This window comes from Callospermophilus lateralis, chromosome 11 (genome assembly GCF_048772815.1).
Source record: "Callospermophilus lateralis isolate mCalLat2 chromosome 11, mCalLat2.hap1, whole genome shotgun sequence".
Taxonomy (NCBI): Eukaryota; Metazoa; Chordata; class Mammalia; order Rodentia; family Sciuridae; genus Callospermophilus; species Callospermophilus lateralis.
Genome location: NC_135315.1, coordinates 24122812 through 24142081, shown reverse-complemented (window position 1 = coordinate 24142081; position 19270 = coordinate 24122812). Strand labels below are relative to the sequence as shown.

General features: G+C 33.4%; 1 protein-coding gene across 1 annotated transcript in view; it reads left to right on the top strand.

The window, feature by feature from the left end:
- Skap1 (src kinase associated phosphoprotein 1) overlaps positions 1–19270 on the top strand; it is a 286124-nt gene that overhangs the window by 87870 nt on the left and 178984 nt on the right. Inside the window, exon 4 of the mRNA XM_076870617.1 lies at positions 459–557. Within this exon, the coding sequence (XP_076726732.1) occupies positions 459–557 (99 nt within the window). The remainder of the gene's footprint in view (positions 1–458; positions 558–19270) is intronic.

The following is a 19270-nucleotide window of genomic DNA, read 5'->3' as shown; positions in this document are numbered from 1 at the left end:
AGGTCTCTTATTTTTCAGAGAAGGAAAGAATATTGACCTTGCTACATTATATAGGAGGTTAACCCTTTGTGTCATTACTTCTATTTCATTTGGAAATAGAGAAAAAGGCCATCAGATATAGGTTCTGATTAACAGAGGCAGAGTATATAAATATACTAATTTATACAGCTCTGTTTTCATTTTAAGTGTGATGGAGAAATTCTCTCTGGTGGCAAGAAGTCTTCCCACTCTAAGCTAATAGTTCCTTAGTTCTATTGAGGGAATGACTTGAGTGGAAATTTTCCCATCCAGGTAAGTTGGTTCTTGAAATTATTTATCTATTTCTCATATGTTAGGGGAGAGTGGCCATGTTCATCAAGTAAAAGATGCATCATTTTTATAAGTACCAGAAGAGATATCTACAAACACCTTTATAAATATGTCCAAAGGATGACCTTGTTTTCTTTTTTGTCCCTCAGGAGACCTTGGACAGGACAGCTCTGATGATAATCACAGTGGGACTCATGGCCTGTCTCTCACATCAGATGCACCCTTTTCTTCAGATTATCAGGATGAGGGTGAGTTTCGTCTTTCTGAATTTGGGGTGACCAGACTTGGTTACCTTTTGTCCTGCGGTCTTTGCTTTGTGTCATTTTCTATCCAGCATCCTTCAGTGGGCTCTCTGTATTGGTAATCACCGATTTGCAAAGAACAACTATTTGTTTCATTGTGGTGCTGATCCTCCTGGGTAATTCAATACTCCTGAAGTTAATGTATTTAGGGAAACACTAATTCCATATTGGAGCAGGAAGACATCATTATTGATCTTTTTATAATAATGGTAGCTCAAAGCTACGAGGGCATTTTAAGATTGCAGGGCCCAGCTTACTATTCTTTTGGATTTCTTAGCTTCATTGAGGTGCATGAGAATGGAGCTTTCATTTAATGATAATTTGATTATTAATTTATTGTGTATCATTTGAGAATCTTGAGTCCATTATAGTATAAGGTATCATCTCACTGGTGTTCCCATGCCCCTGACCATTGTAGTATCAAGGGGAAGGGAAAGCCACAAGAGCTGTAATGCAAATCTTCCTGAAGCATCAATTTTACTTGAATTTTTGGGAATGGGAGGTATTCAACTGTTATAAACATTTTTTAAAAATTAAAAATACAACAGTGTATAAAGGTGAAATGCAAAATAGACATGCATTTTTAAAAAGATATACAAATATACAGATTTTGGCCTGGTGGTTGCCAGTTTCTGGCTCAGGCTCAGATTTCCCAAGGGTGGGAGATTGCTGTGCCTCTTCTGGCATCTGGCCACTTGAGCAGAAGGTTTGATCATCATGGCTGTGCGTGGTTTTCTTATTTGAGTTCTACTTGTACTTTTCCAGTGGGGGAAAGGTAAAGTTGCTACTAAACTGAATATTAAATTAGAAACTGATTCTTTTAGAGATGAGAAATAAAGTTGGCAAACTATTCCTTATTATTATTCTCTTTATTAATCTGTGATCTATCCATTTCTTTTTCTTTAAAATTTCATGAGTTTATAATTCCCATTTCCTCTCTCTTTTTACTTTATCCATTAATTGCTATTGCAATTAGCCCTTTTGAAGAGCCATACTTTCTTAATAGTAGATCGATATTGGTCCAGGAATTACACTAAAAAACATTGTTTGAATTGAAAGCTTAATAATTATCTAGGTAGCTGATTAATAATTGTAGAAAATTAACAGTGCAAAACATGAAGAAACCAACCCTTCTTTGGTTTTGATTAATCTAATGCTTGGCAGAATTAGAACAATAGAGCTTCATTAATCCATAGGTCACTTATTTGGTATTTCTAACTTTCCCAAACACAGGTGAGAACACAATAAGTAAGCCAGAAAGACCTCTAAGTGGAAATAAATGCCACTGAGTTTCATTTAACATTCATGCATTTTATTCATGGGAGAGTCCCTGAGGCCTTCACTGGGGGAATCCTCTTACAAATTTCTAACCACCACAGTGGTTTGGTTTCTCAGCACACAATAGAATAAAGCTTCAAATTAGAAGAGGGAGTAATGTAAAGGCACCAATTAACAAAGGACATAAGGTAAAAATCAGGAAAATAATTTAAAAGTTACATAGAAAAAAATCTTTAAGTAAAACTTATACAGGCATTTTTTAAAAAATAACAGTCTGGGGCTACTTTATATTATAGAGAGCAGTGGCCAGAACTCCCTGCTAAGAGCTCAGGATCTGAATAAATTAAAACTTTTAAAGCTAGCATTTACTGAGTACTGACTATGTGTCTTGCACCTGTTCATTTCATACAAATGTTCATTCTTAGAATAGCCCCAAGAGCTAGATATTAGGATTATCCTCATTTTCCAGATAAGGAAACTGAGACTTAGGAAAGTTAGCTAAGATCACACAACTGGTAAGTAGTAGTGCCAGGATTTATACTTAGGTGGTTTAGTTTTGGAAGCTCCGTTCTTAACAACTCTGTTGTCCTTATCAATATTATCCAAAAAGATAGATTTATGTTCTAGATATTTTGGCTAAGATACAAATACTATGTTTAAAATATTTTTATTAAAAAGGATTGAAATTTTTTAAAAAGTTTGTGTTGATGGTAGAGCACTTGCCTAGCATGCGTGAGACCCTGGGTTCCATTGCCAGGGAAAGGAAAAAAACACTACAAAACAAAATGGTATTGAAAGAGGTAAACCTAGTATCTGGAAAACTCCAAAGTAGAAAACTTTGTTCCATAAAGGTTTCTCATAAGAGAGGGCTAATTGTATAAGTAAAATTAAATTCTTACTGAATCAATTTTGGTCTTTAGTTCTGTGCATGAAAGTTAAAAAAAAATTCCCAAAGTTATAGAGAAAACAGTAGAGACAGGAATAAATCTATTTTCATGTTAAAAATTTGATTGTGGGATGATGTTTGAGTTTCTTCACAGCCTTGAATCTAATACGGTGCCTGGGTGCTTGATGTATAACAGGCATGAGAAATGTTTGTTTTTCTCCCCCTGAAAATTGAAGATATGTACATTTCCTATGAAATTAAAGAGAGGGCTATAAAGATGTTAAAACTTTGAGTAAACTTTATATCCTATTTATTTGGATTTATCATTACAGAAAATTGTAGCACTTGATATGCTATGTATTCATTATTTTAGCAATACTTTTTTTTTTAGAGATTCAAGGTAATGCCAAGGAACTGTATAAGTGAATTATGCACTGGAGAAAGTGGGCATGGTTCCTGTCCTTATGAACCTCACAGTCTCATTGTAGAGAGTAAGCAATTGAACAAATATAAAGTCATTCTCTTCATTTGCTGGGAAGATAGCTAAGGCAGTTCTTCAAGAATAAAATATGTTTTCCCTTAATTTGCTCTGTAGTGACAGTTATTTCAGGTTTCTGGAATTTTACCTTCATTAGAAAATGTTAAAATGTTTTCAGTTTTGTTGTCTTCCACCTCCAGCCAGAACAGTTTCCTAAAATCACAATTATAGAAGGACACACATTCTGACCCATCTACCCATAACTTAAATAATGAGAAGCAATAACCACAGAGCATGTCGTGTTTTGAGTCACGTCTTTGTGAAAACTACAAAGAGATCTAGAAGAATACAGAATCCTGGCCAGGTGCACAGCAAAAAATGAAAATCAAAGTTATAGGCTAAGCCATGCATAAAAATGAGGGCATGCTGCTACCTAATCTCAATTCCATCTCCTTTTCCTTTGCAAATGCCCACAGTCCAAGAGACACACAAGAGGGCATAGCACCATGGTCAGGAGTGAAAACTTGCTAACAAATAGCAACATTTGGATCCTCAGATTAAAAGCAAAGTTTCTGCCATGTTGAAGGAAAAACTTTTAATAGGCAGCACTGAATACAATTACTGTACAAAAGCCAGAGGACGCAAAAGATCAAGATCTGATTGCTTTCGGTGTCCAAAATTTACAATGGATTTTAATGTGTCAATAGAGTTATTTTATTAGCATAATAAAGAATCCCTATGTATAAATTCGTCTTTAATAAAGATGGGTTGGGGAAAGTGATTGTTCTATAAACAGAGTATAGTGACTCCTTCTGGAAGAAAGAGAAAAAATAAAAATTTTTATAAGAAAAATTCTTCTAAAATTTATATTAGAAGAAACCTCTCATCTGTATCATGTATTATTTATTATGTATATTGTATTCTACTTAAAGAGAAGGGAGTGAAGGTATATTGAAAAACAGATCTATCTAGAAGGAAATAAAAATGTATTTAGAGCTTATTTTTGCATTAGGATGTTGAAGGTTAAAAGATTTTTATTGTCTTCTGTGATGTAAGGATGCTGATTCATAATGGGGATGGGGGGAGCATGGGAGGAATAGATGAACTTCAGATAGGGCAAAGGGAAGGAGGGGAAGGGAGGGAGCATGGGGGTAGGAAAGACAATGAAATAAGACGGACATCATTACCCTAAGTACATGTATGAAAACACAAATGGTGTGACTCTACTTTTTGTTCAACCAGAGACACGAAAAATTGTGCTCTATTTGTGTAATATGAAAAAAAGATTCTTATTCTTTAGAAAAATGAAAAAAATTATAAAAGTAAAGATCTATCTATAACTATGTTTGGATAAGAGAACTTGTTGATAAATCTGTCAGAAATTGCAAATTTGTTAAAATACCAATAGTGGTCATTATCAACTTCCTGTCTTATCTGAAAGGTGCACTGTATAAACGTATAATATATATAATATTATAGATAATATAGAAAGGTACAGTATATAGAATATAGAATATATATAGTGTATAGAATATAGTATATAGAATATTCTGGAAATAGTTGAGTTTTTTTATACAGTGTTACTCTTGTCAGTCTTTTTCCTCTTTCATCTTAGTTTTAAAATACAAGTCAAATTATGAATTCAGGGCTGGGGATGTACCTCCATGGTAGACCATTTGCCTAACATGCCTGGTTCTCTGGGTTTGATCCCTAGCACTGCAAAAAAGAAAAATGAAAATATTATGAATAACAATATGTCTGCTTTTGTTGATCATTCTAAGTTTTTATTTTTTAATAATGGGAAGAAAACATTAGTTCCAAATGCATTTTAAACAAAGCTTTCTTAGTATGGTGAAATGAAAACGAAGGTTTAGTTTATTGGTTAGATTTTTGTGGCAGGAAATCAAGTGTGTATTTCATTGTGCCAAAGTCAGAATCATGGAATCTGGGAGTTGGAAGGGATGATAAAGGTGCTTTTTGTGCACTATCTCAACTAATTCTCAAACCTACTCAGAGAGGAAGATAATTGTTACCCCCATTTTACAGTTAAATAAATAAGACTTAGAGAAATTAAGTGACTTGGCCACAAACAACACATCTAATCCACATGAGGGACTGGGGTCCCAACAGATCCCAAAGCGCTGCCCTTGGAAGACTACTTAGCTGATGTTTGTGTTCTGCAGCTCCCACTCTTCTGAGCTCTCCAACTCTCATCGCTTTTCTCCTCTGAATATATGGTTGATTTTTAAAATACATGTATCCAGAGATAAAAATTATCCTCTAACTACCACTTTACTAGCATCCCATGAAATTTTATATGTCCTGCTGTTATTATAATTCACAATTTTATTCTAAGTGTTTTGTAATTTCCTTTGTGAAATCCTTTTTAAACTATGTGTTATTTAGAAGTATTTGGGTGTTTTTGTTCTGGTTTTTATTTTGATGTTTTGTTGTAGTTTCTAGGAATTCTTAAACCTGCTTTTTTATTACTGGCTTCTAATTTTACTACATTATAATCTAAGATTGCAGCCTATGTTGTTTTGATTCTCTGGACTTTGTTCAGATTTTCTTTGTGGCCTAGTAATGATCATTTTATGTTCAAGTGCTATGTGTTCTCCTGAAGTACTTACCCAACATATTCTTTAATATTTTTACATTTATAAATAGTATTCTTTGGCTCTTTCAGATTTTCTTTTATCTGCTAAGAAGATTATGCTAAAATCTACAATTACTGTTATAGATTTATTCATTCCTGTGCTTTTTCAAGGTCATATTATTAGGTATTTACAAAAAAACCCTCTATTATTCAAAAAGGTTTCCTTTTAATGAATCGAAATTCTGTCCTTAGAATTTCATTTTAATAAGCTGATTTCGTGATCTAAATTGGTGATAGCACCCCTGATAGAATTTATACTCAGTGAATATAAAAAAATGTTTATTTATAAGGCAGTTTGAAATCCCCCAAATTGTCAGCAAATAAGGCCTGATTTTAGTGTATAAATTTTAGTGTTATTCAAGGAGTTAATAAACTACACTTTACAATGTTTACTGAGGTATGTGAATTAATGATGCAGGGATTAGAGGTAAATGACCTCATTGATCAGGATAAATCTTAGGCAAAATCCTGCTGACAACTTTGGAAGAAAAAGTGTATGTTTTAGAGCTATTTTACTTGGCATGATAGAAAGATATTGCAGGTTTAGTCACTAGTACTTAGTACCAATATTACCTAGTACCCAAGTACCAATAGAACTTTAGTAGATAAAAAGAATGAATGTCCTAAAAACAACAAGCCATTTTCTTCTTTCTCATGGATAGGATCAATAATACTTTCTTTATGTGGATTTAAAAATTTATATAAAGTATATGAACATATTCAGAGTTTTTAGCTCCTTTTTATCTATAATATGAAGAAAATGAAAATGACTTAAGATAGTCTTTCTCTGTATATAACTCTGTAAATATACATGCACACATTTATACATTCAAACAAGCATTTATCTCATTTTACTTTTATTCTTCAGACAATTGCTTTCATCTTTGTTGTTAGCCAAAAGATATATATTCTCTTTAATAAGGCACATGACTCCTGTCAACACTAATGGAAGTTATATATGTGTGTTTAGAGGCTTACATTGTGGAGGAGCATAAAACTTATTTCCATGTCTGTGTTTTGGGGGCTCAAGAGCAAATTCTACAATAAAATACCCCTTTGAATGAGCACAGTGGATTTCTGAACAAGTTTTGTTGGCTTCAGGTGAGTCCATCAGATTTCAGATCACTGGGAGAAATTAAGGACTCAGTGTTGAGTTAACTGTGATAAGGGTAAGTAAACTGTCACTCAGGCTTGCAGTGGCCTCCTTCATGAAGATAAATGTCTTATTAGATCTAAGACATCATGTCGTTTATATAGTCTGGTATAAATCACAGATGAAGATGACAAACTGGGTTTCAAAGTTGACAGTAATTTATATAACTTAAACAAATGATTGCCAAGGATTATACATGTTTTGTGAAGAATTAAAAAACAATAACAATTATCTGTCTATGAATGATCCATTTTTCATTCTTTAGCCCAGCATTTTCAGCTGTGGGTACATGTTTAAATTCTAACCTTCTGTCCAGTGCCCAGTAAAGTGCTCTCACATGTGTTGATTGCTGGCCATCTTCCACAATGCCTCTTTCACTAAAATGAACTTCTTGGGTGTTTAACCCAAATTTCTGCACAAGAATCATAAATTTTAGAGCTGGAAGAGACTTGTCAATCATCTTGTTTTACCAGAAGGAAACCTAATTTTAAATATGGGAAGTGTTTTAATTCTATAGCTAGCGAGTGACAGATCCAGTACTGCACCCAATACCACCTCTGTGGGAATGGCCTCTTCCATCTCATGCCACATCTGTTTCCTCACCTGCATCATCTCAGCATGCTTTCCAGTGTGACACCCAAATAGCTTTGCAAGAGACCTGATTCTGACTCTTATGCTATTTCTTGCAAGTTTCGGCCAAGTTCTTCAGACACATGTGTCTGTCTTGCCGATCTATGTTCTCATCCTTTTCCCAGGATGACTTGGGAACAGCATATTTAAAAAGAATATAAAAAGCCTAACAATTATAATTATGAATAATATATAATAAGTCCCTGAATTGATTTAATATAGAACAAATTAATTATCTTTTTGGACTTTTTGTCCATGTTATAGATTTTAATACACTGCTGATCAAGAGTTAGTTATTGACTATCTATAATGAATGACCTTATTCAATCACAAGTTTAGCTGCTGTGTGGAGGCTACAAAAGGGAAAATGTGACTCTTTCCTTAGCAAATAATTTAGTCGAAGAGAGAAGATTTAGACACTCCCATAAAAAGTATATGGTGCATAATCAAAAGCTGATGTTTGGGGATAGTTTGCAGAAAAGACCAATTGGTTGGACTTGCAGTAGTTTTTGAAGAAAGTTGAAGTCATATTTGACCTGGCTCCTGGCCAAAGTGTTTTTGGAAGTTTTTTCCAGACTGGGAGTATGAGTAAAGGTCATTTTTTAAAAGGTCAAACATTTATTGAGCTTCCACTATAATTAGTGGTGAAATAACAGTGGCAGCTTTTAAGTACAAATAGTTGATTTTAAATGAGTGACTTGGCAGATGAGATTATGCTTTTACATAATGGCCTAGGTATTCTTTGTTTCTCTCCAAATTCTAAACTAGTCAACAAGTTTAATGGTAATGTGTTCTAGTATATGATTACTGAAAATGTCTGTGTGATCATTTCATTGGTGGCAAAATGACATGCAGTGTTTCAGTTATTAATGTAATATATACACCGATTGATATATATCAGTCAGAAGGGAGAGGAATAATATGTGTTTGCATGCTGTTGGTGGGAAAGTCTTATACAGCATGCTTAATTAACCTGTTCTTAGATTCTATAAATTCATTATAATAAATATGGCATTTGCTTTGAATATTCAATCTCCCTAAGGCTGGGTATTTTACCTAGGGCAGTTGTGTCTAAAGTTCTAGTGTTCTATATTCTCTGTGTGATTTTTAACTACTAGACTGCCCTTCCAGAAGTTCCAAAGTCATTGACCATTTTTTCCTCAAAGTCTAATATTCACTTAAATTTGAAAGATTTTGTTTAAGCATAAAATAACTCTTTGGGCCCAATTATATACATATATATGCTTAATGCACATATTCAATTCTTCATGCTTTGGTAGATTTTGTTTTTCTACTAGCCATAATTTTTTTTGACCTAACACAGAATTCTGATTTTTCAAGTAAAAATGCTATTTAAAATAAAGCTGAAGTGTCTAGTAAACTAGAATATTATGGTCTACTGGGGAAAGATCATTGAATTCATGGATTGTATTACACTCCTACTCTAGACTGCCTTTCTGACTTTGAGAACAGCCTTTTTATGTTGGACACTGAGTAGCTTAAACCCAGACACACTAGTCTATCAGGAAAGAAATATTATGCAGAACGGGTTCTCTGACTTGTAAAAGATTGGGATTTATAGAGAAATTGTTCCTTCATGGAAAGTTTTCACTTATAGAAGCATTTTATTCAATTTGCAGATACATTTTTATAAACTGTTAAAATATAGCTTGTATAGTATAGTATATATTCTCATGGAATGCTGTGAAAAGTAGGCATAATTTTATAATTATTTTACTTCATAATAATACCTTAGATTTCATTTTATTAATAAAACATAGGGTTAACTGGGATCATGAACTCTCCTCTCTATAAATGATCATTATCATCATCAAAAGACATTTGTGAATGCCCAAGAATATAGTGAGACCTAGAGATTGTCAGAGCTTAGGAAAAAAATTACTTGAGTTATCTAATCTAGCTCTTCTAATGAATTCACATCATTCTTACTAATATCTCATTTAATTAATTATCAAATATAGTGATTATACTTTGGATTCTTCCTTTGCAGGACATCTTTCCCGCCCAACTATTATTACTAATTTATTCTTCATGTCCAACCTAAACTTTTCCTTCCTTAGTTTCAGGCCATTGCTCTTTTCTATACCATCTTCTGAGACTGAATAATTCCCCTAATTCATTTATATTGTTACCTTTAGAAGGTATTAAAGACTGTGAGCATTTATCCCCAGAGTCTTCACTTTTCCAAACTACATAAATTTCAGTTCTCTTAATCCTTGCTTTACCCTGCTCCTGTCATACTCTCTAGTTCTTGGGTATTTTATCACATTCCTTGATATTTTCCATTCCAAGGGGATCACCTAACCAAGTGAACTGTCTTTTGGGGAGAGGAGTGCTGAAGTGTAAGATCTTTTATACGTTTCATCAGAAGATGCCGTTTACTTGACGTTGGCGCTGGTGATCATCTGGCAAACACGCTAGTGCAGCACTTGCTTTGGCATATGTTGGGATATATGTGTATTTTAATGCCTTAATGTATTATGGCCTGTTGTAATTGAATGTCTATAAAGTAGCAGTTAAAAGGGTTTTATAGACCTTGGAAGAGATCAGAATTCTCTAGCCCCCTCTTGTGGTAAAACGCAATACTACTTTTGGGCTCTTCTGAATTTGTTTTCTTATTTTAGTGAAGAGACTGTAATATACACACATATATATTTATATGTATAAATTCTCAACATGTGCATAGGGAATTGATTCAGTGATTAAAACTTGTACATATATATTTACATGTACATGTTCATATATGCATATATTCTCAGATTTAAGAAATTCTTGTTCTTTTAGTAATGCCTTAAAAACTTCGAAGATACTACTTTATTATAACCATCATTTTAGTATGTTCTTACTACACAAATTAGTGAGAAAAAATAAAACAGAATCATAATCTTGAGGATTCTTTTTTCCCAAATAGATAAATAAAGGGGCCCAGGTATAATTCTAAACCAAACTTATAGATACTTTTTTCTTTGTCAATTACACAGGGATGTGAATAGCATTTCTAAGATTTAATCAGATCCACTATATCTCCTATAATATATTAATTTTACCACTTTTATAATTTATTATTGTAATATTCCTTCTATAGTAGACAAGTTTTAGACATTTGCAAAGTTCTAGTAAATGGCAAATAGCTGAAAAGGGGGCCTGAACTGATGTACAAATGTACAAATGAGCTCACATATATTGTCTGTGGAATGAATTTCTACAGGTAGCAATTATATTTGCTTTTAGGAGACCACTAAAAGTTAATATCTGGACAAGAACCAAAAAAGTAAAGAGGTTACACTAGACAATAATCCCTATTTTTTTTTTTTTAGGAGATGCTGAAATTTGCATAATGATTAAAGTAGATTGCCTTTAAGCTCAAATCACATTCTAAAGAAAATGTGGGGTCCTGTTTTAGCAATTTGGGAAACTTTAGAATAAATCTGAGACCATAAAATTAAATATTGCTTTTTTCCAAAAGAGAATATTTATTATGCTAATTGAAGTATTGCTAGAGAATAATGGCATAGATGTCTATAGCATTACAAAATGAAAAAGAGTTCAGTCAGAAGTGAAATGAGTAAGAATGTACAATAATTATTAAGTAGGAAACTGGTAATTTTGACCAATTTTTCTTTTTCTTTTCTTCTTTTTGATAACTAATTTTTAAATGTGGAAATTAATTTACTCTTATTGAATGATGTGCTTCTTCCTGAAGATATCTGAATAAAATTTCAATTTCAGCTACATTATTTTTAGTATTGACATTCTTAGGAGCATCTGATGATCAAGTTAACAAACCTACAAAATGAAACCTCTTAATAACAAAATATATATTCCTTTATCTTTATAGGAATAATTTTTATAGAAATAATCTAGTTTATACTTTTTTAAAAAACAATAATTTGATGTAACACTTTTGAGATTAATGTATTAGGTTAGACTATTTTATTCTGATTTCTATGCCAGATTTCTCAGATACTTCCTGAGCCAGTTTGTGTGTGTGTGTGTGTATATATATATATATATATATATATATATAATATATATATATACACACACACACACACACACACAAACACACACACACATAAAGGCAGTACTCATTTATGAGACAGATGAAATTGTGGATTTTCATAAAACTCCAGAACATTCTTGTCTGAGAAGCAGAAAATGGCCTTTAATTATACCTGTGCTAATTACTACTGTGTATGTTTCAATTGGTTTGGGTCACCAAAAAATACATTCTTTGATTATTGATTTTAAATTACTTGTAAGTATTTTCACAAAGCTCTCAGAACCATAGCTTTATTCCTTACAAATCTGTCTATACTTGGCTACTGGGAAAAGATTCATTTTAGAATACTTATTTTAAAAATAAAATTTACTAATCAGCTTACGATTTTGTGTGCTTTCTTTTAGCATTAAAATTAGGAAAAATTATAATGACCAGTTTCTTGAATAATTACAACTAATAAAAGTTTAATAAGGAAATTGTTTGCAAAAGTTTGACTTTTGTAGCTATAAGGAAGAATAAGGGTCTGTTGGGATGTAATGGTGGTCCTCAAAGTGTAAGGACTGAAGAGATTATTCTAGGAACTACATCTGATTACTTGTTAAGTATCTTATTATAAATAATAATTATTTTCTTTATCTTATCATTGAAGCTGAAACTAAGGTAGTTTACTTCTACCTTCTCTATTTTCTTGTTTTGTATGTATAAATGCTTTCATTTATAAAGCCAAGCATCTTTCTGAATTTTCCTAAGGAATACCAAGACCATTCAAAGAGTTCTTCATGTAAAATCTTGCAGATTTGCTTCTTCAAAAGTAACAAATTTATTTAGATTAGACAGTATTGTTTTTTGTTTTGTTTTGTTTTTTGAAAATAACTGATTTTTATTTATGTTTATGCATCAAATGATTTCTTCATAGATTTCCGGTTTAGATTAGAATATAAGATAAGAATTATTATTAAATATAACTTGATTTATTATAATGTCAATTATCCTATAAAAATAGAAATAATGTTTAGATACATGTACTTACAATTAAATTATCAAATATTTCTAATATTAAACATAACTGGTAAAACATCAGAAATTGTATTACATTTGGAGTCCAGATTTAGGATGTGTTTCTGGAGATGGACAGCAAGGGACAATTTCATAGATTTATATAGCAATTCCTCATTTCCCTGGGAAATCGTATTTTAAGTGTTTTCTCTTAAATTTGGATTCATTAAAATTCCCTATTTGTTTAGGATGAAACACAAAAAGAACCAAACAGGGAAAACTTTCTTTGTATTTATTCCATGGATAACATTTCAAATTGTAACATAATTTCTTAACTCTAAATATATTAATTTGTTTAGAGATATTTTATTCAGTGTTAAGAGGAAATACATAAAGTCACTTATGAAAACACTTCTGGCTATAGAAGAAATTACAGTTTTGTCTAATTGAGAGAGAAATATATATGCAAGAATAATGACTTTTGTCTATCAGATGCAAAGAAATTTAGAACAAACACTAGAAGAGTAGTTATTAATTCCAGTTCAGTTAGGCAGGTGAGGTTTCTCCACTAAACAGGTCTAGCAAAAATATGCAGGGGCTAACTTGTAAAGGCACATAATTATAAACTTTTATGGGCTTATATTTTGTATCTAAAGCTGGCCTTCAGCATTTTTGTGGCTTATTACATTTCTTCTTAAATTTTCACTTTTTTGTGGTTACTTTTTATGGTTACCTTTTATGTTTTTAAGAAGTTAAGAGAAATAGTTGGAGTTGTACAAGTGGTGACTTAGTAGCTTCTGGCAGTTGGGTAAGTAATTATAGTACATTTTGTAGCTCACTTATGATTGTTACAGTGTGACATACTGTACATTGAAATTATGACTGTGATAGTATAAATCGCTGTATAGATATTGTAGAGATCCTGATCTAGCGCTTCAGAAGTTACAACCTAGGTAAAAAGTTTCACAACTTCAAGTTTACTTTTCTTATATAGGATAGGCAAAAATTGACTTCTGTCTGATTTAGTTATAATGCTCTTTAAACTCTTACCAAAGTTATCACTCATAATAATTCTAACATATTATGTTTTCAGTCTAAATGATATAAGAGCATGCTGAGTATGATTTTCAATATATGGCAAAAGTGTAAAATTAAGAAAAGATTTCTATGAAATTTTTTGCACACTCTGCTAAATGAATTATTGAAATTCCAATAAAGAATTAAAAAAAAAAAAACTAAAAAGCAGCATGGCTTTTATTTTTCCCTCAATCTTTTCAGCTCTCATAAATGTCTCCACAAAAGCTATATCTGTTGAGTTAGAAAAGAATATATCCTATAATATTTACGTGATCAGGAAGATTTTTAAAACGTGGCATCTTGATGTGAGATATTGACTGAGGTGGGCTGGCAGGTTTACTGGTCTGGCAGATGCAGCAGGTTTGCAATAAATTCATGTGGTAAAAAATACCTGAGAAGTTTTTGATTAAGAAACTTTTACTATCCTTTTAAAATGAAATATGCTGGTCATTTTTTAAATGATAAAAGCAGGTATTTTATGTTATTGTCTGAATCTCAGGTTCTGAAATATATTTTAATAAGTTTATTATATGAAAGTTTCTGGATTTCTAAGATGCTCACTTAAATTACCTGTTCATAGTGGAGCATGTCTAGAGAGCATAAAAGAAATGATTAAAGTAAGCCTGTTCAGCAAAAATAAAAATAAAATCTTACATCTGAAACCAGAAAGCGTGTATTCAGAGAAGAGTTAATGTTGTTACACTTTTGTAAATGTTTTAAAGCTGTACTAATATAATAAACTGTAACTAATGGTAAAATTAAAAGAATGTTTTTAAATAAGATATTTTTTAAAAAATATATACCTTTAAAGAAACAAAGTAAAATAATGAGGTAGGTTTTAAAAATGCATCATTTGTTACATTTCTACTAAGAGTCAGTAACAACTGTGATTAATTTTGAACATAAATGTGACAAGACAAGTTTAAATAGTAAACAAAATTTTATTTGGAAGATGAGTTTAGAAATATCATTTTACATAAAGGTTTACAATTAAAGTTTATAATTCAACTCAGTGGCAGAGCACATGCCTACCACGTGCAAGTCCCTGAGTTCAATCCCAGCACCACACTGCCAAAAAAGGTTTATAATTTATTGAGAAATTTTAAAGATGACACTGGTTCCTTCAAACAGCCACATACTCAATGAATCTATTATCTCTTCCACAAATGATTCAAGAAGTTTATTAGGAAAAGGCCATATCTGTCTATCCTTCTTGAATTTTATATAAAATATAGAGCTTACTCCAACTAGATTTTCTCAAGTCCTATACGAGTATTTTCAAACTTTTTTATTGAATGAGGTAAGAGCAGAGGTTAAATCTATGTCTCAAATTGATTTCTGGTTGCTGTTGAAGAATAGCTATGTGCCATGTGTCTATACACTCTACCAAATTAAACTTAATTTTTAAGAAGTCTCAATACGACAGTAACAAAAACTGCTTCTTAACTCACTGGGACTCCTGTGTTCTCCACAATTTCAGAAGAAGCAGCTAAAACAATCGGCATCATTCTTCACCTAGATAATGCCTTCTCTGCAGCTAATAGCCCCTTGTTCATCAAGGAAACGAATGTGCACAGAGGTGACATGTTCTTCACCCACTGCTCTTTGTTCTAGGGTCCCTCAGACTGATTATATCAGCCTCAGCACTGACAAATATCCCCCCAAACTTTAACACTATGTTAAGTTGAGTTATGAGGTTTTAAGGTTACACTCCTCTGGCTGAAGGTTGATTGTCTCTGAGAGATAAAGGAATTGTGTTCAATGATAACAGAATCCTTGCCATGGGATCATCCTGGTTATTGAACTCAAAGCTCTCTTTATTTGGTCGTTCTCTGTTTTTTCTTTTGCTTATTGTTGATTGTATTGTTGTAGTTGTTGTTTCCTGAGGAATGACAGTCTACTAAGTCGGTGATTCACCACTATCCACCCTTTCCCCCAGAGATAGTAAACTATCTCTGGGGGAAACACCCACAGTGTTCTAGCAATTGAAGGAATAAGATAATTCAAGCAAATAGTACAACTCCTTGGAATGTGTTATCACTTGGCATGCGCCAAGCACTAAAAGCAAAGGGTATTCAGTTCTCTTCTTTACCTTTTCCCTGGTAACATAAATGTTAAAGGGTCTGAGTTTGCAAAATGTGTCCCCTCTCATCCCCCAGCCCTTCAGTGTCTCATGCATACTTTCATTCTCTGGTAGGTTTGGGCTTTTTTTTTTCCCCCTCTGAGTTGTGATTTTTGAATTATGTTCTGATGGTAGAAATTTCAGACTTGCTGTCCAGGCAAAATTTTAAACTGCAGCCTTTGTGGGTGACAGTGATGGTGACAGTTCTTTATATGAATTGTTGCAGTTCCAATCCAACATACTACTCTATAAATGCCTCCATAGTAGTAAAAACTACTGAGTAATGGTAAATTAAAGCCTGTCTGATGAATTGTGAACACTCAATTTTTTTCTCCTCCATATCATATAAATTTAAGAGAACTATTATAAGTGGAATTGATAATACCACACAGAAAAACTTTAGTTTAGCTGCATCCTAGGAATGCCAGGGAAAGCCCTATTTACAAAGAAGCATTTAAACAAATGCATAAACACCATTCTACTAAAGATTTATTAGCCTGACCTTCATTACAAACAACAGCAATAACTTTCTTAGCATATGACTGCTGAATTCATGGCATTCTATAAGTTGAATTTATAGTACTTGCTTTGTATCATAGATTTATGGAATGACTACCATGTGCCAAACATAGTATTTTAAATACATTACTTCTAGTCATCTCTACTACTGTGCACTGCAGGTATTTTTCTTCCCATATTACAGATGGAGAAACTGAGCATCAGAAAGATTAACTTGCTGAAGGTCCTCACATAATAAGTTGGCAGAGGCAGGGTTTGAACGTGTCTCCATAGCTGCAAAGCCCATAATCTTTTTAATATGCTACACTGCCTCATAGAAAAAAGAGTTCCATTTGCTCCCTCCAGATACTTGTGCCCACTGCTAAAAGGAAACCGTGGAGACTCTGAGTTACTTGAAAAATTGGTAGTATGTTAATAGGGCTACCATTAATTGAGCACCTGCTCCTTGGAAGGCATTGTACTGAGTAGAGACCGTTTCTTATCATCACTATTTAAGTCCAACATTCCAAATCTGAAGGACACCTAATTTCACAGCTCTTTTCTCTTCTACAGCACACTGTCATCCGAGACTGTAGAGAAGACAGGGAGGAAAGGAGGTTCTAGAATGGCACTGCCCAAGAGAACTTGCTGTGATGATGGAAATCTTTTATACTATTTGCACTGTCAATGGAATAGCCATTTGTAGGTACCAAGCACTTGAAATTTTGCAGTGAGATTGAGAAATTAAAATTCTAACATTTAGTTTTTTTAGCTAATTGAAATATGCACAAGTAGCTAGTGGCTACCACATGGAGGACACAGCTCTAGAAAAATGACTACTTCTTGCTGGGCACAGTGGCACACACCTATAAACCCAAGCGGCTCTTGAGGCTGAGGCAGGAGGATCGTGAATTCAAAGCCAGCCTCAGCAATGGCAAGACACTAAGCAACTCAGCAAGACCCTGTCTCTAAATAAAATACAAAATAGGGCTGGGGATGTGGCTCAGTGGTCAAGTGCCCCAAATTCAATGCCAAGTACAGTACCAAAAAAAAAAAAAGGAAGGAAGGAAGAGAGAGAGGGACAGAGGGAGGGAGGAAGGGAGACTACTTCTTAACTAGATAGTCAAGAATACCTGAAATAATATTCAAAGAAACTCTTTGAAAGACAGGATGAAAGTTTGGTGGGCAAGGGAGAGAGGAAAGGAAGACTCAATCATGGGTGAGGCTGAGGAGAAGGTCAGAGGTGCAGGGTAGGTGAATAGGCAGGAGAGCCCTCAAGTAAATTTATGTGAGACGTCCAGAGAAAACAGGATGTGGAGTGGGAGAAGAGAAGTGACCTGGCAAAGTACTTTGAAGAAGAGCATTAGAATCCATAGTTAATGGATTTGCACAGGTTGAAAGGTAAATAAAAATCAGCATTTTAAAAATCCACCTGCTGTAAATCATTACTTGACATTTTGATGAGTGTCTTTGGGGTAAGTTGTTTAAATGGTACTGCAGTGTTTGTGAAGAGTAGAAGCCCTCTCTCATCCTTGTACCTACAGAGCTCACAAAACTCAAGCCATGAGGCTGTAAGCTTCCAGGGACGAGGGTGTCATTTATTCCTTCACAAGTATTCATTAAGTCATACAGATAATCTCCTTGCTTCTAGTCAGTGCCACATCTAATCTTTCTCAAGAGATAGATTCTCCAACACATTAAAATATTTTTTCATTATAGAAGTATTTAAGCCCCTGCTAATGAGTAATGCTGTCACTAATTTGTACACTTTATAGCACTTTACAGTTTAAAAATCTTGTTGGAATGCATTACCCCATTTAACCCTCACCACAATCTCATGAGATAAGTGGCATTTTTGCTTCATAGATGGGGGCACGAAGCTTGAGATCCATCTGGGATTATGCACCCCACATGCGACAGAGCCAGAACCCACGCAAAAGCCAGTTGCAGGGTCTGGGTTCTTGATCACATTCTGACCAAAGCTCTTTCTTCACCTTCTTCTTCGTCTGTGGTGATTAAGTGTAGACATCACAGTGAGCTATAATACTTTCATTCGTGAGTACCCATTTTCAGATTAAGAAACTGAAGCACAAAAAAGGTTGAACATGACTTGTGAGCTTCTGGTTTCAACTACAAAGTTGTAGGACAAACAGTAAAGAAGACAAGCTCATCTGCTCTGTGAATATTCAGGTTGTGAAATGCAGACAGTGGAAAATGCTACCAAGCAGACATCCCAGATGGTCAACAGGTAAATTATAAGGAAGAAAAGGGGATAAAGGATAAAGTGTATATTAAAAGAGACCTTTAAAACATAAAATTTCATACATGGGCAAGCTGAATATTGAGAGAGAAATTAAGGTGCAGATATACCAGAATCCCAATCTAAAAATTGTCATTTGTTTTCTGTTCTCTTACTTAGACTCTTGAACTTTATGACCTTCTATGCTGAAATTGACAAAAAAAAGAGTGTTCCATCAGCTTAATGTTAGTAATCACTTTGGAAAATATATAGTAAACATTAAAAAAAAAGTTGGTCTTCAATACGTTGATCCTAATGGTCCCTTCTGAATGACCATAAACCCTTTGCCCATTTTCTTATTATACACCTTGTAGTCGTCACTTAAAATTCATCTTTGAAAATAAAGGGCTGGGAATGTGGCTCAAGCAGTAGCGCGCTTGCCTGGCATGCGTGCGGCCTGGGTTCGATCCTCAACACCACATACAAACAAAGATGTTGTGTCCACTGAAAACTAAAAAAATAAATAAATAAATATTTTTAAAAATTCTCTCTCTCTCTTAAAAAAAAGAAAAGAAAAGAAAGCATTTTGGATTTGGAAACATTTACAATAAGTTCATACATT